Source organism: Larimichthys crocea, chromosome XV (assembly GCF_000972845.2).
Source record: "Larimichthys crocea isolate SSNF chromosome XV, L_crocea_2.0, whole genome shotgun sequence".
Lineage (NCBI taxonomy): Eukaryota > Metazoa > Chordata > Actinopteri > Sciaenidae > Larimichthys > Larimichthys crocea.
The window spans coordinates 19,482,129-19,500,863 of record NC_040025.1 but is presented as its reverse complement, the minus strand read 5'-3'; the positions used below and the strand labels follow the sequence as shown (position 1 = coordinate 19,500,863).

Genomic DNA, 18,735 nt, shown 5'->3' with positions numbered 1-18,735 from the left:
CTCAAACATACACTCTCATGCAAGTGATATATACAAATAATGCATACATGCACCCACATATGCAGAGTTTGAATGGGGGTCTGTGGGTGTCTGGCAGCCATGCTGCAGAAAATCCCCTTCAAATATTGATAGAAATAAATTCCCATGAAGTACATAAGCATAATTATGAACAAACATCATCTGTTTTTTATTGCTAATTCACTCGGCAGCCTCTGACACATTTGCAAAAATGAAATCTGCGGAAATTAATTTGTAGAGTTGGTGCAGCATTTAATGCAGAAGCACCTGTTAAACTTCATGTGGATTAGAGAATAAAATGTGCTAATTGTCAGTCTACTGGGAATCAACACTGCATTCTGTCGTTTGGGCGAACCAGATGGATGAAAATCAAACATTAGAAACTTCACAATTTAATAATTTTCCCTGTAATTTTGGACTGTGATCATTTTTGTTTTGTTAGACCTGTGGCATGTTCAGTCAGACACAGATCAAAGGTTTGCACACATACACGAAGTGCACAAGACACATCGCCCACATCTTCACACCTGACAACTCTCTTGTGCATGAAGGGAGCGTCACAGTCCGTCAGCATTAACACATCGCAGTGTCAAACCGCATTACGCCAGAAATTATTCAGTATTGAAAATATAACAGCCTAGCCTGTCTACATGACGTAGTATAAAATATAAATTGTATCAAGACAAAACATGATTCAAATATTGAGAGAACTAAATGATTAATTGTACCACAAGCTGCTTTAAAATGAAAGCAATGATAAAATATTTTATTGTTGGTAAAAAAAAAAAAACTGGGACACACATCAACTGTTGCCATCCTAATATTTCTGTTTACTTTAAAAGACTCTGTGCATCTGTTAAATACAAAAAGGACATGGGTGCACCCATTATTGAAACACTGCATGCAATCAAATTAAACTCAATCAAAAAACTTTGATATTTTGCAGACTTTAGGCGGCTTACAACACTCACTGGCTTGCATGAGCTGACCCTGACGCCCAAACACCTGAGAGAAAGGGCTGCGGCTGCAGGTGAGCATCTCCTCCATGGCTGAATTCTTCTGGGAGGGGGGGAAAGGTCCTTCGTCTTCAGAGAGAGAAAGTGCACTGAGGGTCAGCCTCCGAGTGTGGAGAGGGTTGACAGTTGCACTGGAGCGATCCTTTCCTCTCACTCTCTCAACTGACTGTTAATTTGCAGATGAAGCCACCTCACGACCTCTCCTACGCCTTTCCAGAGGTTGTCATTTGTTTTTTTTTTGTTTTTTTTACAGCTGCCTCCCCGCTGACTGCAGATCAGTCCTGTGTCTCGTTGCCTCAGATGCCGTCAGGGGCTGCTTCTGCTCTTCAGCTGATGGGAGATCTGTGTTGGGTTGCTCTCAGCCTGCTCATTAGTGCTCCAGTGTGGCGCTGCTTCAGACAGAGAGCACAGCAAACACAGCATGAACAAAGCGAGAGAGAGAGAGAGAGAGAGAGAGAGAGAGAGAGAGAGGAGGGAGAGGAGGGAGAGTAAGCAATAAGAAGGAGAAGCCTGCTGCAGAGAGAAGACAGACTCTCTCCCCTGACGGAAGTGAGAATGGAGATGACAGTATGTGCATGTGTGTGTAAGTGTGTGTACAGCCGATTCTAACATTACACCGTAGCTGCTGCTGATAGTCTCTGGCTTGTTTCTTCTTCATCTCCTTTTATCTCCCATTTTTTTTAATGGAATCTGAATCCTCCTGAGTTGACAGGCATATGTGTTGGAGAAATGGAAGATGCACAACAGATAAGCACGATAACATCCGTGTGTGAGGCTGGAAACTCTAAAACAAAATTGCTAAGTTCATAGACAAACACCCGCATGCTCTCAATATGGCCTGGGGTCTGTTCATCCATGGGAGCTTGGAAGTCACAGAGAGGCAAAACAGGTCTTGCAGTTCCTCAGAAAGGGGCTAAAATAATGACTTCATTGACCACTGGCAGAGAAAGGTGGACTGAGGTGAGGGAAGAAGAGCCAAATGTAGGACTCGTCATTGAATTTCAATTTGGTGCACACTTGAATCATAACTTTTTTCTTTTGTGTCCTGTAGATATAAATCCAGACTCCAAAACTAAATTTCCTTCAGGATAATAAAGTTTCTTTCTTCCTTACTCCCCCCCCTCCTTACTCTCCTACTTCAGAATCATCTTCCAAATATAGACAGAGAAGACTGATTCTGTCTCTGTTACTCACTCACAAACAGTCGGATATATGCAGGTCTTATGCAGCACTTTGCTTGTGCAGGCAAAAAATAGCACATTCTCGGGGTGCCTCTCAAAGCAAAACACAGATTGCGAGCAGAAAACTCAACCGCGGACACGAAAATCAGTTTCAAACTAAAAGGGGCCAGTGAATCATTAAAAATGGATCCACATCCTTTATTAATGTCCTCATTACCATGTCTATTCTGCTCCCGCATGAATAGCATACAGAAAGGGAAGAGAAGACTTGTACAAAAGTATGTAATCCCAGTATCCTGTTTGTGTTCCTTCCACCCGGTGCTGCTCAGAGGGAGCTGATTACCTTTATAATGCCAGAGACCGGTTTGTCTTTCCCTTTGAACTCAGTCTTACATAAGTTGCCGCACATAAGATCTGTTTTATGAGGAGACCTGCAAGTCTAAAATGTTCAATTTTCAATACATTTAAGAATGTGTTTTTCAAGGGACATCTGGCCCAAATTACCCTGAGCATAGTCAAAAAAAAGGCTAAGTAATGGTTTATTTTATATGACGACATCCTAACAATTTTCCCTCAGAATACATCCATGTCACATCATCCAGAACAAGCAGTGCCAGAGGTGCCGTGACTCAGCTCTCTCATGTTGTTATCCTGACACATCCTTTGTCTTTATTTCAAGCACTGCTTAGTTGTACATGCTGACTTAATCATCTCTTCATTCTCTACTCGTCTTTTTGCCTTTGTACAAAGCAGACCCATGTACAGACCTATGTTACCAGTTTCATCTCAATATATATATATATATATATTTTTTTTTTGTATCAAACATTTAGTAAGGTTGATGAAATTAACAAGAATGAGATCAAAAGGTTTCTCTTTAGACTTCTGGGATAAATGTGTTTTTTTTGTTTTGTTTTCAATCATCTCTGATCCTGTGTCCTCACTTCTCATCATAACTTCCTTGGAGAATTCAACACGGCCCTGGGCTACAGTCCTAAGCTGTGTTGAGCATACAAATGCAGCATCGCAGTTTGAAGTTCTTGCTGAGCTGGTGAGCTCTGGGAGATCCTGTACCTCAGGGCTGTGGTTTGTCGTTATAGGTAGACTGGCACAACTCCTAACTAAAAAAAAAAAAAAAAAAAAAAAAATCATGTGCTTGATACTTCTGCTTAAAGCACCTGAAGGTTGATCCCTTATTCCCACAGACTGTAATTAGACTTTTTTTTTAATTACTATCATGTGTAAAACGCCTCATTATAGATGTGTGCAATTACTCCTAAGAGATACTGTATCTGACCGCTTCTGGTTTTTCCTCATTTCAATTACAAAGTTACATTACAACACACGCTCTCACCCTTATGTGTTAAACAAAATTCATTTGCTGGCGTTTTGAACTTGTAAGAGTAAAATAAAAACCGAACCACTTGTGTTGATTTGTCACAGAAGCACTAAAAGCTTCTAAACAGTGAAAATATAAGCTGCACCAAGGGGAGCAACAGACAGCTCTCTACACCTGCTGCTGCCGAGTCGTTTGCATCTGTGTTTTATTATGCCGTGAGCTATAGCCATGACACGAGGGGATAGGGGGAATTACAGTGATATGTCAATGTCACAGCTACTGTTTCCAAGGCATTCTCACAATACTGAAGAATCATAAAAATCATCTTTCCCCTGGATCCACGTATTATTCACCTGTAGCAAATAAGATTCTGCATAACTGCCAAAATTCCAATTAAATGAATGCCCACTGTGCTGCAAGTTGATGAACAATTATGTTCAGGCAGAGATTAATTTTCGTCCATTAATGTTTGAGAGAGCATGCTGGCACAGGCCAGCACTTAGACCTGGTCTGCACAGACAACTTTAGCCAACATTAAAGTTGATGTTAAATTTATAAAGTGGTCTGTCAAGGCTGCCTTTCATAGTGTTTCATCTTGGTAAAAGAAAAATATTCATGTATATGTTATGTTATACTGCTGTTATACTGTACAGTATAGCACAAAACTTAGACTGACCCTTTGGAGTTTTTGACCACTAGTAGTGCTATGGAGTCATGTTTTTACAAGTGGGCCCACATTTTGTCAATTCTCACGGATGCACATAATGCAGGTGATGCCGTACACGTTCCTTTCAATGGTTTGAGACTGTTCCACAGATCTACAGGTGACGTAAGGCACCAAGAGAATGCAGCTAACACACTTCTAACGAGTAAACATGACAGGAAACCATACAGGTCTCAGCCTTGCAAATGTTTTATAAGGAAGGCTTTGACCATGTTTGTTAGGCCTCACAGACACACAATGCATTTGGTGAATATTTAGTTACGTCCTTGGAGGTGCTTAACTAAACTAAACTTTACTGTCATGGCAAGACTTTAAGAAGCTGTTAAAAGTCACTGTAAATATCACAAACCAAAGGTTCCAGCATGCACCTCTTCATAAAACCACAAGTTGATGTCTTACATGATTTATGTACAGGTTAAACAAATGATACATTGTGAATTAAATATAAAGTCACATTTAGAAGTGTTAGGCTTGTCCTTCACTTCAAGCTCAGCTAGGCTAACCACAGCTCTGTACTTAAGACTGATAACTATCCCCTCATCTAACTCTTGGGGGAAAAAGTGATCAAGCAGAAATAAATAATAAAAATATTGGGATTTCCATTTTAAAAAAATAAGGTTACTACTGCTCAGATGGCCTATTTGGAGGGCACTGTCTGCCACAAAATACATAAAAAATATTTTTCTGAAATTTTATATTTTATGTTTATGTTTAATACTCTACATGGTCCCGTTAAATAAATGAATGAATGAATGAAATGAGCTTTCACATCATAGTCCACCCCAAACCATGAAGCAAGGTGCGTGTTGCTGGTCATCCTCTGCCAGTGTAAGACCCTTAGACACTCCAGTCACTAGTTTTTATCTTCAAGCACTTGTTTTATTTACTACCAAGTTTTTTTTTTTTTTTTCAGCCTCGAGTTTGTACTGACAGAATTGTCAACTGTGCAGTGTGTGGATTCCAAAGGTCTGGAACCATGCAGGTAGCTCTGACTCTCAGCTCATCATTGTCAATACATGGTCACTCTTCCACGCTACTGAACAGAAATCTTTGTACATACATGTTATACATACTTGTGATCTTAAATTTCATTTCACATTTAGAGCAACTCACTGCTGCAAATGACTAATGAATCAAAGTGTGCTACTTGCTAGTGACCAACATTTGTTTTTTAACATGTGGGAGAGCTTATATGGTAGCACATAGTGTTTGTCCAATTAAAGGCACTATTTTTACACAAAGTGTCATGGCATTACCGGGAGCAATATCAAGTGAGCAGCGGAGAGCTAAAATTTCAGAAACATTTCTTAACATGTGGCGTAGGCTATTGTGTGGACTGTTTTCATTTAATGATTAAGGAACAAGAATGGTGGTGTAGGAGGCATGGGGGTTTGTCAATCAGCACAAGAAATTAAAACTGACACATTGCTGAATAAAGTCTGATGGAAATTATGCTCTGTAAAAAGTTATGTGTACAAAGACCTACTGTATATAAGATGTAAAAGCTTCCAGACCAGTGGTTCTTAACCTGGGTTCGATGGAACCCTAGGGGTTCGGTGAGTCGGTCTCAGGGGTTCGGTGGAGCCTCCGCCCTGGAATTTTTTATACCATTTGTTACAACATATCTTTGTGAGCAATCGTTTTCGAGGATGCTGGACATAAAAACTAAGAAAAGGAACAGACTTTGCTGTGAAAATGACATGAGACTGGCACTTGCCAAGGTGAAGCCACGCATATCTGAACTGGTCTCTCAAAGGCAACAGCAGAAGTCACACTGAGGTAAGTTGTTGTGAGTTCATGCACTGTGTTGGTTTTGTTATTTGAACAAGGTGATGTTAATGCACGGTTCATTTTGTGCACCAGTAAAAAAATCATATTTTATTTTTTACTAAAGAAGGGTTCGGTGAATGAGCATATGAAACTGGTGGGGTTCGGTACCTCCAACAAGGTTAAGAACCACTGATCTAGACCCTTAGCAGCACAAAGTGGGATTAGAAATAACACTGTTCATTATTCATTTTCATAACAAACATGACTATTTCATCTGTCTCCATCTCTGACAATGACAATGATAGATGTAAATCATGAACTTTATAAACAGAATCCCTCATATGTTTATTATGTTTAACACAAATACAGAATACAGAGATGTGGATTTTGACTCTGGATAATTTATTTCACACTACTTAGATAAAAATGGTTCATGGCAATCGTTAATTACATTATGATGAAAACCAAACAGTCATTAACCGAAAGTACGAAATGTTAGTGCCAGCTTGCTATGGATGTTAGAGTGAGAGATCAAATCAGAAGTAAAAATAACACCTTACATGTACATGTGACGATACACACTCACAGGTATAACTGAATGACTAAATTCAAGGTGGATTATCAACTGCAAGTGTCTTTCCTGTGTTTATACACATATATAAAAAATGTTGTGCTCATGGTTCTGCATATTGACAGGTGTCTTCATTCCAAACCCCAACCGACCCAGCAGCCCACAGCCCATCCTATGTAAGAATCCCAGCACCAGCCTGCTCTTCCTCTTCTTCAATCTCTTCCCCTCACAGCTCCCCCCCGGAGCTCCTACACCCCAGGCTCAGAGGAGGAACACGGGACTCGTGTGCCCTCAGATGATCCCACCAACATCACTATAAGAAAGATGCCAACTAGTCAACTTCATGCATCCAGTGAGCCTTTGAAAGCATACCCTGCTAAACCACCTCAGGCACTGAGTGAGCCTCTGTGGTTACTGAACAGGCAGTGGGTGGAGAATTTGGAGGCTTGTGATGACAGGGAGAAAACAGTTTGGCGGCAGGTGGTGCAAGAGAGCCGCAGAACCTTAGATAAGTCTGCAGGTATGTGATTTTATTCTTCAACTTGAATTGAACTAAACCGTGTTATTTGCATTGGTTTTAATTGAAATGCTTTGAACTGAAATGTTGTGCATAGATTTGAATTAATTAGAATTTAATTGAACTGAATTTATTAACTTAAATTTGTTATTAGGACAGTACTCCAGTGAGAATTTTGTCTTTATTGTTGCACCAGGCAAGGTTCATATGTCTGTTGACGCCCACCCTAGACCAACATGGAGTCTGCAGTGCAGAGGTCCACATGGAGTAGACAAGGGGAAGAAATAATTGTAGTGGTAAAAGTTGTAACAGTTGTATCAGCAAAAAGGTATTTAAAAAGGTGCACCTCATACAGGGGTCCAACATGCGGGGTTATTGCATAAGTAATATGAGGAAGAATGAAGGAAAGACCTGTGAATAAGAGGAGGAAAAAGAAAAGAGGAGGCAAGAAGAAACAAGAGGAGACAAGAGCCATGACAGGAAGAAACAACCAAGGAGGAGAAAAGATATGTTTGCCTGAGGACAGGAGAGGAGAGGAGAGGAGAGGAGAGGAGAGGATTAAAGAAAAAGATACATGAGACACGGACACTGAACCATATAGCATTAAGGCTATTAATGCCCACGCAATGACATCCTGAAAGCTCTATGCATATTTGCTTATTTATATTATTTTACATTATCTAGGACAGTGTTTGCAATAAGTGGAGAATCTATTTGTGGTGGTTGACCCCTGGGCAGGGTTATGCGCACATCTATACATTTATTAGCTAATTTTGTAAACATGTAATGAGACCCTGAGTCCTGAGACTTGAGCTGCCTAAAATGTAGTGAAGCACTTTTTTCAGCAAAAGCGAATGTACATATATTTTTCCATTTCTCGTATTTCTGAATATATGTCTTATTTGTGTTAATTTAGCTCCAGTGTGTGATTACAAAACAATGTTTAATGTTACATGAGAAGCACAAAGTGGATCTTGGTTAATGTTTATTAGATTTGATGACGAGTTGGTCAGGGAATACAATGCAAAGACAAAGAAGTCAATTTAATTGTCAATGGAACTAAATAAACAAAAGTAGTGGTAGTAATAATAATCATCATCATAATAGTCATCCTCAGTCAACTGCAATATTCTTTGTATAAAAAAAATGGGAAAAACAAATGAATTAGGTCATTAATAAAAATAACAATATTATTCACTGCTTTCACTGAAAACAGGTCACAGACTGGTGACTCTGGATACCTTCACATGGAGACTTTTTACAGAATCAGACTGTAAATGTTGAAATACTTAAACCTAAAAATAGCATAAACACATGTGCCATTTGAAATGGATTTTTCAAACAGAATGTGGGAGTGCAGGAGAGATGCAGTGCTGTAACAAACCCCTCCTCTGTACTGAAGCCTTTGATCCAGTGGTTAAAGTAAGGGAAGTGTGCCACCACCTGGACATTTTATTACTCTCTTGCAAAGAATATAACACAGTGGACTACATGCGAATACTGTGAAAAATGAAAATATAACTTCTCCATAAAGAATGTGCTGACAGAAATGTGATTAATTTAATGTGTTTATTAAAGAAAGTTTCACACAAACTTCACACATAACCTGAACATTCTCAATTTATTTTTAATACTCGCTTGAAAAACCTTTAGTGCAAATCATACAGAAGAACTGTTCAGAGATTGATAACATGATTTTAAATTATTAATAAATATACATGACTTATTTTACACTTTGAAATGCTACAAGCACTTTTCACAGTTAAATAACAGTCTCCAAACGGTCCTGTACATCCAACACACTGCAGTTTATCTCAATAAAAGGAAATATTACCAGCAAAGACTGAAAAGGCAAAAATGTAAAATAGAAGTACCGTTACACTCTCTCTTTCAGATACAGGCCACTGTCAAGTTTTAGTTTGCCAAAATGAATATAACTTCATTAAATCATAATGAAAGAACTACCCTGTATAGCATTAGATCATCAAACTAGTAACTTACAAAAAATTAAATAAAACATTTTCACGTGTCACTACAGGGTTCTAGCAAAAAAATATCCCGTGATCCATTTCCGTTTTGTGATTTATAATTATTGGAAATCATTACACACATTTCACACACTGTTATACAGATTATAAGCAATGATGAAGTGCCTGTATGCTACGGATGACAAAGACCTAAAGAGACTGCACTTTTAATATGAAGAAATCTAGTCGTTGAATGAGAAAACAAAACAAAACAACACACACACACACACACACACACACACACACACACACACACACACACACATATATTTCTGACAAGCATTTTGTGAAACCTTTGCAAAAATAAAGCCTACATGCCAAACTGGACTACTGTAAAATATTTCAGGAGGCCAAGCATTGGAGCTGGCTCTGTCGACGCTGTTTCAAATTGAACTCTCATTGTTGTAAAAGTGGCAATGATGCATCCGAACTGTACAGAACATTACATGGTACTTCTGTTCTGTTGGATTGCAGTGCAAGTACACTGTAGTCATTGCCTTTATGCCATATTTAGTCATATTACATATATACTTGCTGGCACATAGAGAGCATTATTCTCAAAACCTTCATACAAATACGTACAGTAGCAACTGGACCGACCAGATTATATACAATTTAGATTTGCAAAGTCGCAGCATTAAATCTAACAGCATTACATTCACACCAATAATGAAAACACTGACATTATTGGCTGCTGATATCCTTAATTAATTGTACATGACCCTATACTATAGAGCGTGTTACTTTTCTATCATTCCGGATCTTGTGTTTAGAAGCAATCTTGATCTGTCTTCCATGTAATTACACTGGTTATTATCAGTCAGACCAACATCAGATTCACTGTTTAAGGCCTAATTTCATCAACATAATCCATCCGAACTTAATGTAGCTGTCGTACGAGCTCACAGCATGCAGTAAGAGTTGAACCCAAAAAGGCCACAGACAACAGATAAGGAAAAGTGCAAATGCATGCTGAAAATGATTGCCACCTGCCATCCTCTCTAAACAACCCACCAAGTATGAAATTAGAGCAGCCTTCCAGCTCTATTCCTCCCACTTCCCTTCCAATTTGTGACATGTAGCATTCAGATTAACTTCAAAGTGCAAATCCAAGCCGTTGTCAGAAAGTTTTAGAAATGAAGGAGAAATTTACAAAACTCCAAAGCTACTACAAAAGCATTTAAATACTTTAAACGTGTCCACTCACTGCAGTATCTTAACTCATCTTTGATCCGTCCTCAATTCAGTCCTTTATTGTACAGTATGATGTCATCTATGAATACATGGGCTTTACAGTGGGATTAGCAGTTATCTACCTTTAGTATCACCGTGACACAAGTGTGTGTCCACACAGCAGGGTCCTGAAAACGACAAAACAAAACATATATTGAGGAAGACTTGGACATGAGGTTGCATGCAATCATCTGGTTAGGGATAACATGATTAGTTAACATTGCATGACTATCTGTGCAGAATTTCAATTGCATAATCATATTGTATATCAAGGTTTTATTATTGTGAGAACTGCTTATACGTTGTTTAAAAGGACCAGTGTGTAGGATTAACTGCAGTGTTTAGACACTCTGTGGCGTCGGTAGATATTAAAGGCTCATTCTAAGGTGACATCAACATAATGATTCTTATTTTCAGGTCATTATACTTTAATGAATATTGCCATATTTTGTAAAAAAAAAAGAGCCCCCTAAATCTTACACAGTGGACCTTTAAACTTTAACCTCCCAAATGTGGGATTAATATTATGTCTTATGTTTGAAATAACATTGCTTGATCATTATAATAATTTTGCAAAAAAAAACAAACAAATGTGCTTTAACTACCTGGTGATCCCCGTTGGGCCTGCTGAGTCGTCCTCAAGCTGTGCGACTCTGCTCAGAGCTGCTGCTAACGCCTCCGGATGCTTCTTCTCGGCTCTGGGCGGGAGGCAGCTCATCCCTCTGTGGTGCAGTCTGTTGTGGTTTCACTATGGTGATTTTAATGGGGAGTCCTTTGACGCTATGCTGCACTCTGCTATACTGACGCATAGAGGGGTTGAAAGTGCGAACAATTGGGAGCTCATTCAGAGTGGGTGCCTCTTGTTTCCGCTGCATGCTCTCTTTGATAATTATTTTACTTCTTTTGTTTGAAAAGACAGTTTGCACTGGCAGGATGGCGGGCCTCTTGGCCGGGCCAGAAGTCTGGAGTCTTGTTTTGTGTGGAGGTGAGGATTGTTTCTCTTCAACTCCTCGATGCAAGTGTCCATCATTTTCCTTTGTCACAGAGATTCCTCCTTCTTTCCTTTTCTTCACCTCTTTCGGTTTCTTGGGGCAGACCGCCATGTGCTTGGTTCTGCTGCGACGCATTGTGAACTCCCTGCTACAGTGCGGGCAGACAAAGTTCTCCTGCTGCTCATCCACCTGTGCAGGTGACATTTTATTCGATGAAGACACTGACTTATTCCTCTGTGGCATGACCCTTTGGGCCAACCTTTTCTTCCTTTTGTTCATCACCTTGAACTTCACCTTTACTGGTGATTCTTGGTTGTGTTTGGACCTGTTTGACTGGCTGGGTCTGTTAGCATTAAGTCCATTGGTAGAATTAGTGGTAGACAGAACTCCATTTTGAGCTTTTGCAAAATGGCGTAGTGGGATGGGATTCTTTTTGGGTGTATATCGCCTTTTATCACTGGCATTTGCACAGGCCAGAATATGCTTGTGTAGCTCTGGCATGTTATCAAAGCTTTTTCCACACTTGGTGCATCGAATAGCCGTACTAAAAGTTTGTGGGATGTTGTGGGTGGTGAAGTTTGTGGCCGAAGCTAGTGAGCCAGCAGGCGATCTGTTATGGTAAGGAAATGGAGGGGGCTTAAAACTGGGATAATGTTGGTTAATGCCAAAACGAACATCAGGTCCTTTGATTTTGCCTCCATCTGAGGCCATGATTTTTATTGTTGTAAACAGTTCTTCAGCTGCCACATCTACCTCACCTTCTTCCTTTTTCACCAGTTTCTTGGGTTCCTCTGAAGCATCGGGCACTGAAGCCTCCACGTTGACTTTTATGGAGTTGTTGTAGTTCTGAGGTCTTAGTTTTCCCTTTTCTTCTTCTGTGTATGTGCACTGCTGGCCGGGATGTAATTCTTCCTGGTGCTGTTTCAGATTGCAAAGGTAGACAAATTCTTTTGTACACACACTGCATACGTAAGTCTTGCCGACACCGTGGAGGCTTAATCTATGGTCAAGCAAAGCGGACGGTTTGCCAAAGAGCAACACGCAGAACTCACATTTATAAGGCCATTCATCAGCATGGTCGCCCACATGGTCGCCTAGTTCTTTCATTGAATGGAAAAGCTTATCGCACACATTGCAGATGAAATTCTTGGTGAATGTCGGATGTTGCGTATCATTCGGTGTGCTGTTTGACGATTCGTCCTCTTCAACTTTCTCAGATGAAGGTGAGGTTTTAGATGGGATTTTGGGTGTGGAAACGGTACTGTCAGCAGCTTTCTCCTCTTTAACAGTTGGTGGCTCTGAATCAACAACAGGCTCTGGGTCAGGACTTGACTCACCCACAGGAGGACAATCAGATATTACTGAGGTGGTGGCAGATAGAGATACCGACTCTGAGATGGAGGAGACAAGAACGTTGGGCTCCACAGTTTGAGAGTTGGGCACTGATACAATCTGTTGCTGTTCTATATGATTAACAACCACCTGCGCTGGAGGCTCAGCTGTGTTTTCTTGTAAGGTAATTGCAGTAGGGACTACACTCCCTGGGGCCTCAAGAGCTATTGTGCACTCTATCAACACTGTGTTGCTGGTTATGTTATAAGAGTTGATGAGGGAATCATTTAAAGTCACAGTGGGTGTGAACGGCACTTCTGACACAGGAGTTGACTCAACCATAGGTGTGTTGAGAGATATTTGATCAGTGAGAAACACGTGGCTGGGTAAATTTAGAGTCGGGTCAAGGGATTGGGAAAGAGTGACAAGGTTTGCAGAATTTGTGGTGGCAAATGCAGTAGTTAAATCGCACTCTGAAGAACTTAATGCATTTTCCGTGCAAATTACCAAGGGCTCAGGAGAAAGGTTTGGGGCTAATACCTGGATTGGTCGGGTCGAAGGGTTAGAAATGGGTGGTGGTGACAAAACTGTGATTAATGAAGTAGTCGTTGGAAGCATGGTGTGTGAGGGTGGGGAAGCAAATGCTATAGTGCACGGTGAAGCTGGCTGCATAGCAACTGGGGTAAGGGAAGCCGGTGATGGAGTCAGAGAATTGGGGGGTAGGGCAAGTCCATAAACAAGTCCTTCTGCAACAGGTTCCATTGGGGTCATCATATCTGGACCTGTAACTATGGTGAAGTCTGTGACTAAAGGGGTCTCAAGATTCCCTTGGCTTATATTTTGCTCTCCGGTGTTCACCAAGTCCTTCGCCACTATGCATGTATTTGATTTTCCTTCTTTCAAAACTGCCTGTGAAACAAAATTTAAGCTCTGTTCAGATTCACCTTGGGTCTTTTTCTGTAAACTCAAATCCAGCACAGCATCAGCTAAAGTTACATCTTCATCTCTTTTGACTGTATTAGAGAGATCCAGTGGTTGCTGGTTACAGGAATTACCTCCGGTCATGGTGGGCCAGTTCTCTGTCAAGACAGGTTTCACTGCTTGATCCTCTACAGACGGAGTTGTGTCATCCTTCTCGATGACTGTTTGGTGCACAGGTGAGGAGCTATGCTGAGTCTCCATCTGTCCTGTGTTTACAGCGTCACTATCTGCGGAATCTAGAGTTGGTGTTTCTTCGTTAGATGCTGGGATTTGCTGCGGGGAGCTTGGTGGAGATCCAGTCCTTCTTTTAAACCTCCCTGTTCCAGCAGGCAGGACGGAGAGAGAGACAGGTGAACAAGGCTTCTGACCATCTGTGATGAGGGCAAGTGTAGGTTTAAGGCCATCCTGTTTCTCCAGGAGCTGCTTAAGCTTAGGTGACAGAAACACTGTTCTTTCCTTCTGCACAATGGTAGACTCTGTATTTTGAGGAAGTAGATTCTCTATTAAAGAAGATACAAGTGATGATGAGGATGACGACACAACCACCTCAGACTCCAGTTCAGTTTTAATTTGTGGTAAAAGAGGTGGTGTTGCAGTTCTTCTCTTGGTCAATGGTTGACCAGGTATCTCTTTGCCTGCAACTGAGTCAATATTTAAAACCTGATTGATTTGGGTGGGGTCTAGAATCAGAGAATCCAGTCTAACTAAAGTTGAAGACCCAGAATGAACCTCAGCTGTTTCACAACTACTCACAGTACTTGTTGACACTATCTTCCCATCAATGTAAAAGCTGAGATTCTCTGAAATATTGCTAGAGACATCTAGCATGTATTGTTCTCCTTCATTCTCCAGAGGAGTTGCAGGTGCCATATTGTCACTAAGCTCTGTTTTGTGTTGAGATGTTTCACTCAATATCCGTTCAAGATTTTCCTCCTGGGGTGGCTCTTGGGTTTTTTCCACCTGTGTGAGCTGCAAATGCTGCTCGTGGATCCTGCGCTCATGCCGTCGCTTGTTGGTATGTGTAGTGAATATCTTTTCACAGTACTTGCAAGCATGATGGCCGTCTGATAGCTCCTGTCTGTCTGGCTGAGCAGTGATGGTGGATGAAGTAGGAAACTGCATGGCTAAGCCTTCTGAATCCACAGGCTTCACCTTCTCGTGCTGCACCTTATCCACATTTGAACTAAAAGACAAGTTGCTCTTATTGCCTTTCAAAGTGTGTGCCTCGCTGTTTGCCAAAGTGTGAATGTGCATGTGTCGTTCCAAGCCTTGTTTGCTGGTAAAATGTCTCTCACAGTGCTGGCAGGGAAAAGAGTTCCACTCTCTCTCAGTATCCTGAATGGGGTGTTTCTGATCTGGGTACAGTGAATTCATCATGTCTGGTTCCATGTTTACTTCCTCTTCATAAACATCTTCATCCTCCCCCTCCTCCATATCCTCATTGTGTCGAAATTCAGAGATGTACACGTGAGGGCTGTCCTCCATCTTTGTGGAGGTTGTGTCCAGTTTTCTGAAGGAAGTTTGTCAAACAGAACTTTTGACAGCTGTTACACCTATTGAATAGATAAAGAAGATGTTGTCACTCAGCACACCAACACATAATATAGCTGAGGTGCCTCTCATTAACAATCATTCGCACTTGACACTATAATACAACATAATACATGCTCGTGATACTGTCTAAATCTTAGATATCACAACACAGTGATATTCTCTTCATAATAGTCTATTTTTTACATTTTAGAGAAGGCCATCCCTCATCTGCAATATGTTAAGAGCTACATAGGTTCAACCTAGGTTCATAGGTTCAAGACCTTCCAATCGTAAATCATCGTTGAATTAAAATTGTATTTATTTCATTTAACCTTTAATGTTTAACACAGGCTGTATTATAAAACATAGCAGTCAAGATAATAAAGTGCAGTACAAGCTATTAATTCAATAATATCTCCAGATATTTCAGAACGGATTTCAAAGCATTCAAAGAAATCAGATCATTGAGTCCTATAAGGTTTTGTAAATTATTCCAGTCTGACGGTGCAGAATACTACTAATAATACATAGAAATGTTATCACAAACTTCTTACCATTTTAACAGTCAGTGCAGAGTACGAGGTGTGTTCTGTTGGACAGATGAACCCACAGGCTTTTCTTTCTGCTGGAAGAAAATCGCAAAGCAAACATTTAAAAAAAAAACAGTTTCATAATATAGCATCACTTGCTCAAACGACTGAATGATAAGAAGCACAGACTGATCACAGGGAACATCTGTGGTGTGGGAGTAGTTGAGCCCAGTGTACTTCTTCAGTCATTTGGCTGCTGAATAAGCCTAACAAGTCCTGTCTTGTTAACTTATGCTGATGTCCCTTGAGCATATCAAGGTTACATTATGAACCTACAAACACAGCATAAGCTAATGGACCCACACTTTATAGCACTTAATATTCTCCACAGTAAGTATTTTCTTTTTTGTTTTTTTTAATTACTGGTAGCCTGCGGTGAGTACAGTCCCAAAATACAGCTAATCTGTCCCAATGATTAACAGCTACCTTATTTAACCTGGTTTTCCTGCCTTACACACCTCAATCATTATAATCTTTAATAGCTACATTTCATCATGCAGAGTTATATATATATAAAAAAAGATCAAGTTTGGGACATTGTGGCATTCATCTAATGCTTGGTGGGACAAAATGGCAGGCTCATAACGTGAGCCAGATTTGTCGTGATCTTCCACCTGCTCCTCACGACTGCATGAACACTCACAGACAAAATGTGTTTCACTCCATTTATACATTTTTATCGATTTGCTCGCTGACCCCAAATTTATTTCATTTATCTCGCAGTGTCCAGACACTTGTAGACACAGAGGAAAATGTAAACAAAGACCTTACAGCGTATGTTAATACACGTTTTGTTTTGGTGATTTTAATCATGTGGTCAGTTCTTCAATCACGATGTCATATTATAGCAAAACCGAAAAGTGTTTCAACGTCATCCAAGGGCCTACATGCTGAATTATTTCAGCCCAGTCTCGCAATATATACAACTTCTATTTCTATCCATCCCCCGCTGCAACAGGCTTATTTAACACTCATCACACGTGAAATAGATTTAAAACAAACAAAAAAAATCTATTTGTATTATTATCATTACAACTGGGATTAGCTCAGGGGTGAGCTTCACCTGGTTTGATGACGCTTCCCCCGTCCTTGCACCATTGCTAGCTGGTCACACAACACGTCGTCACTTTTACTGTTTGGCTACAGAGGCTGCTAGCACGTCCACTGAGAAAAAAACAAACTCGCTCCTCTGAAATAACCCCACCACTGTCCTCTTGACACAAGGCAGCCTCTGGCGAATTCAGTCCCTCTAAAACCGTCAAGGTCCTGACACAAGGTTTTCACTCAGCAAGTGAAAGAAATCAGCTGTTATCACCAATATACTGCTAGCTGCGATGCTAGCTCGCAAGCCCTGGCTATATATATATATAGGGTAGAATGTTCTTACACGACCGTTACGAACGCCTGACCGTTACACAAAACTGCACGTTACAGTTCCCGTACATACTTCAGTTAGCAGCCAAACAAACGGCCGTGGATGGAACGGTTTGAAATGTTCCTCCTGTGCAGGTTGTAGACAGTTTGTGTGTGTGTGTGTGTGTGTGTGTGTGTTTTCTTCCCCCAACGTACTAACAAGGTTCTGGCGTTCTGATTGGTCAGAGAATGTGCATGTCAAATTTTGGACCAATCAGCAACAGGTTTGTTAAAGCGCTGAGAAGCAGCAAAAGGCAGCTGTCACTTGAGAGTAAAATGAGAACATTAGCGCATCGACGTCAGCCTGTGCACACTGAACACACGACACATCAAAGAAGAGGTTGAGATAATATTATTAATCTAAGAGTACAAAATATGTACGCTGTCTTCTAAAATTCTGATTATTAGAATTGAAACTATCCAAACTCAGGAGCGGATACCTTTACCTGCAGGCTCATCTACACGTTCACAAAACTTGCATTTGAATTTCAAATGACCTGCATGCGTTTGAATTTGAAAGTCGTTTAAACAAATGCACACAAAATATAAGTTATGCATCAACTTCTTAAAACACCATCGCCATCCATATATAATTTATTTATGAACTACATACTTGCAATGTATTGATTTGGCCTGTAGAGGGCGCAACATAATAACAAAAAGATATTACGGTCAGTATAAAGAACTTGTTACTGATCTCAGTGGACTGCTATGTCTACTGAGACTTTGCTCATTGACATCAGTGGTGTATTTCTATGTTGCATGCGCAATGTAATAAGATATTATCGTATTACATTAATGGTTTTACTATTATCTTTTACTATTTACTATTATTACTATTTTTTCTTTATATAATCAGACATATTAATTAAAGTAAGATACATTTTTACAATTATTTTAATATTTTGCATATATGCATTCACATGTGACTTGGTTTATTTTCAGTTAAATCTTGTAAAAAAAATAAAGACATACTGTATGTGCTGGTCCATTGGCACTTTTCATTCCGATGTTATAACTAGGCCATATGTCAATGTCATGTCTGTTTCGCAGCTGTTGAGAAAACAGAAGCCAAACTGAGACAAGCCGAAGATTTATGATGTCCTGTTGTATGTGTTCTCTGTTTTCCCCAACAATCGTCAACTGAATCACAAGGCACTGGCTCATATGAAACTCACACCTACACTGATAGAAAGCTACCCCATGGTTTCACATCATAGCTATTTCCACCTCCGGGATCATACCAACATAAAAGATATTCTTTGACAGGATCTGTAGGAGTTCATTAGAACAACATGTACAGTACATCTGTGACATTGTGCAGCACATGGGTGGTGTTCTCATGGTACATGCATGGCATGTCGCTATCAAACTACATGCAGGGCATAAAAGAAGATCATAAACAACAGGCTTCTCTATGCTCAGGCCTTCTTGCTTCTCTATATATTAAACTTCCCAAACTTTGCAGTAAAGTTGCTGACACAGTGCAGTGTGATGA

General features: G+C 40.2%; 2 protein-coding genes across 9 annotated transcripts in view; both read right to left on the bottom strand.

The window, feature by feature from the left end:
* LOC104920222 (kazrin) overlaps nt 1-1,685 on the bottom strand; it is a 158,614-nt gene extending 156,929 nt beyond the window's left edge. For 2 of the 5 annotated variants that reach the window (XR_003463788.1, XM_027288285.1), the window contains exon 1: nt 990-1,488. Coding sequence is in view for 4 of the 5 variants with exons in the window: in XM_027288285.1 (XP_027144086.1) it covers nt 990-1,065 (76 nt within the window). In the remaining variant the exon portion in view is untranslated. Of the gene's footprint in view, nt 1-989 lie in introns of all 5 variants that reach the window. The other 3 variants (XM_027288286.1, XM_027288284.1, XM_027288287.1) reach the window with 3 other exon arrangements.
* A 7,006-nt stretch (nt 1,686-8,691) lies between these two features.
* Nucleotides 8,692-17,380, bottom strand: prdm2a (PR domain containing 2, with ZNF domain a). 4 transcript variants are annotated; one of them, XM_019260087.2, is made up of 5 exons: nt 17,272-17,380; nt 15,789-15,859; nt 13,412-15,254; nt 11,002-13,369; nt 8,692-10,524 (listed from the first exon to the last, which is right to left on the bottom strand). In XM_019260087.2, the coding sequence occupies exons 3-4, from the start codon at nt 15,184-15,186 to the stop codon at nt 11,035-11,037; spliced, it is 4,110 nt and encodes a 1,369-aa protein (XP_019115632.2). In that variant the 5' UTR covers nt 15,187-15,254; nt 15,789-15,859; nt 17,272-17,380; the 3' UTR covers nt 8,692-10,524; nt 11,002-11,034. The 4 variants fall into 4 exon arrangements, with proteins under 4 accessions (XP_019115632.2, XP_019115630.2, XP_010730713.3 ...); XM_019260085.2 differs by having other exon boundaries at nt 11,002-15,254; XM_010732411.3 differs by having other exon boundaries at nt 11,002-15,254; nt 15,789-15,856; nt 17,272-17,378.
* Nucleotides 17,381-18,735: the final 1,355 nt, after the last annotated feature.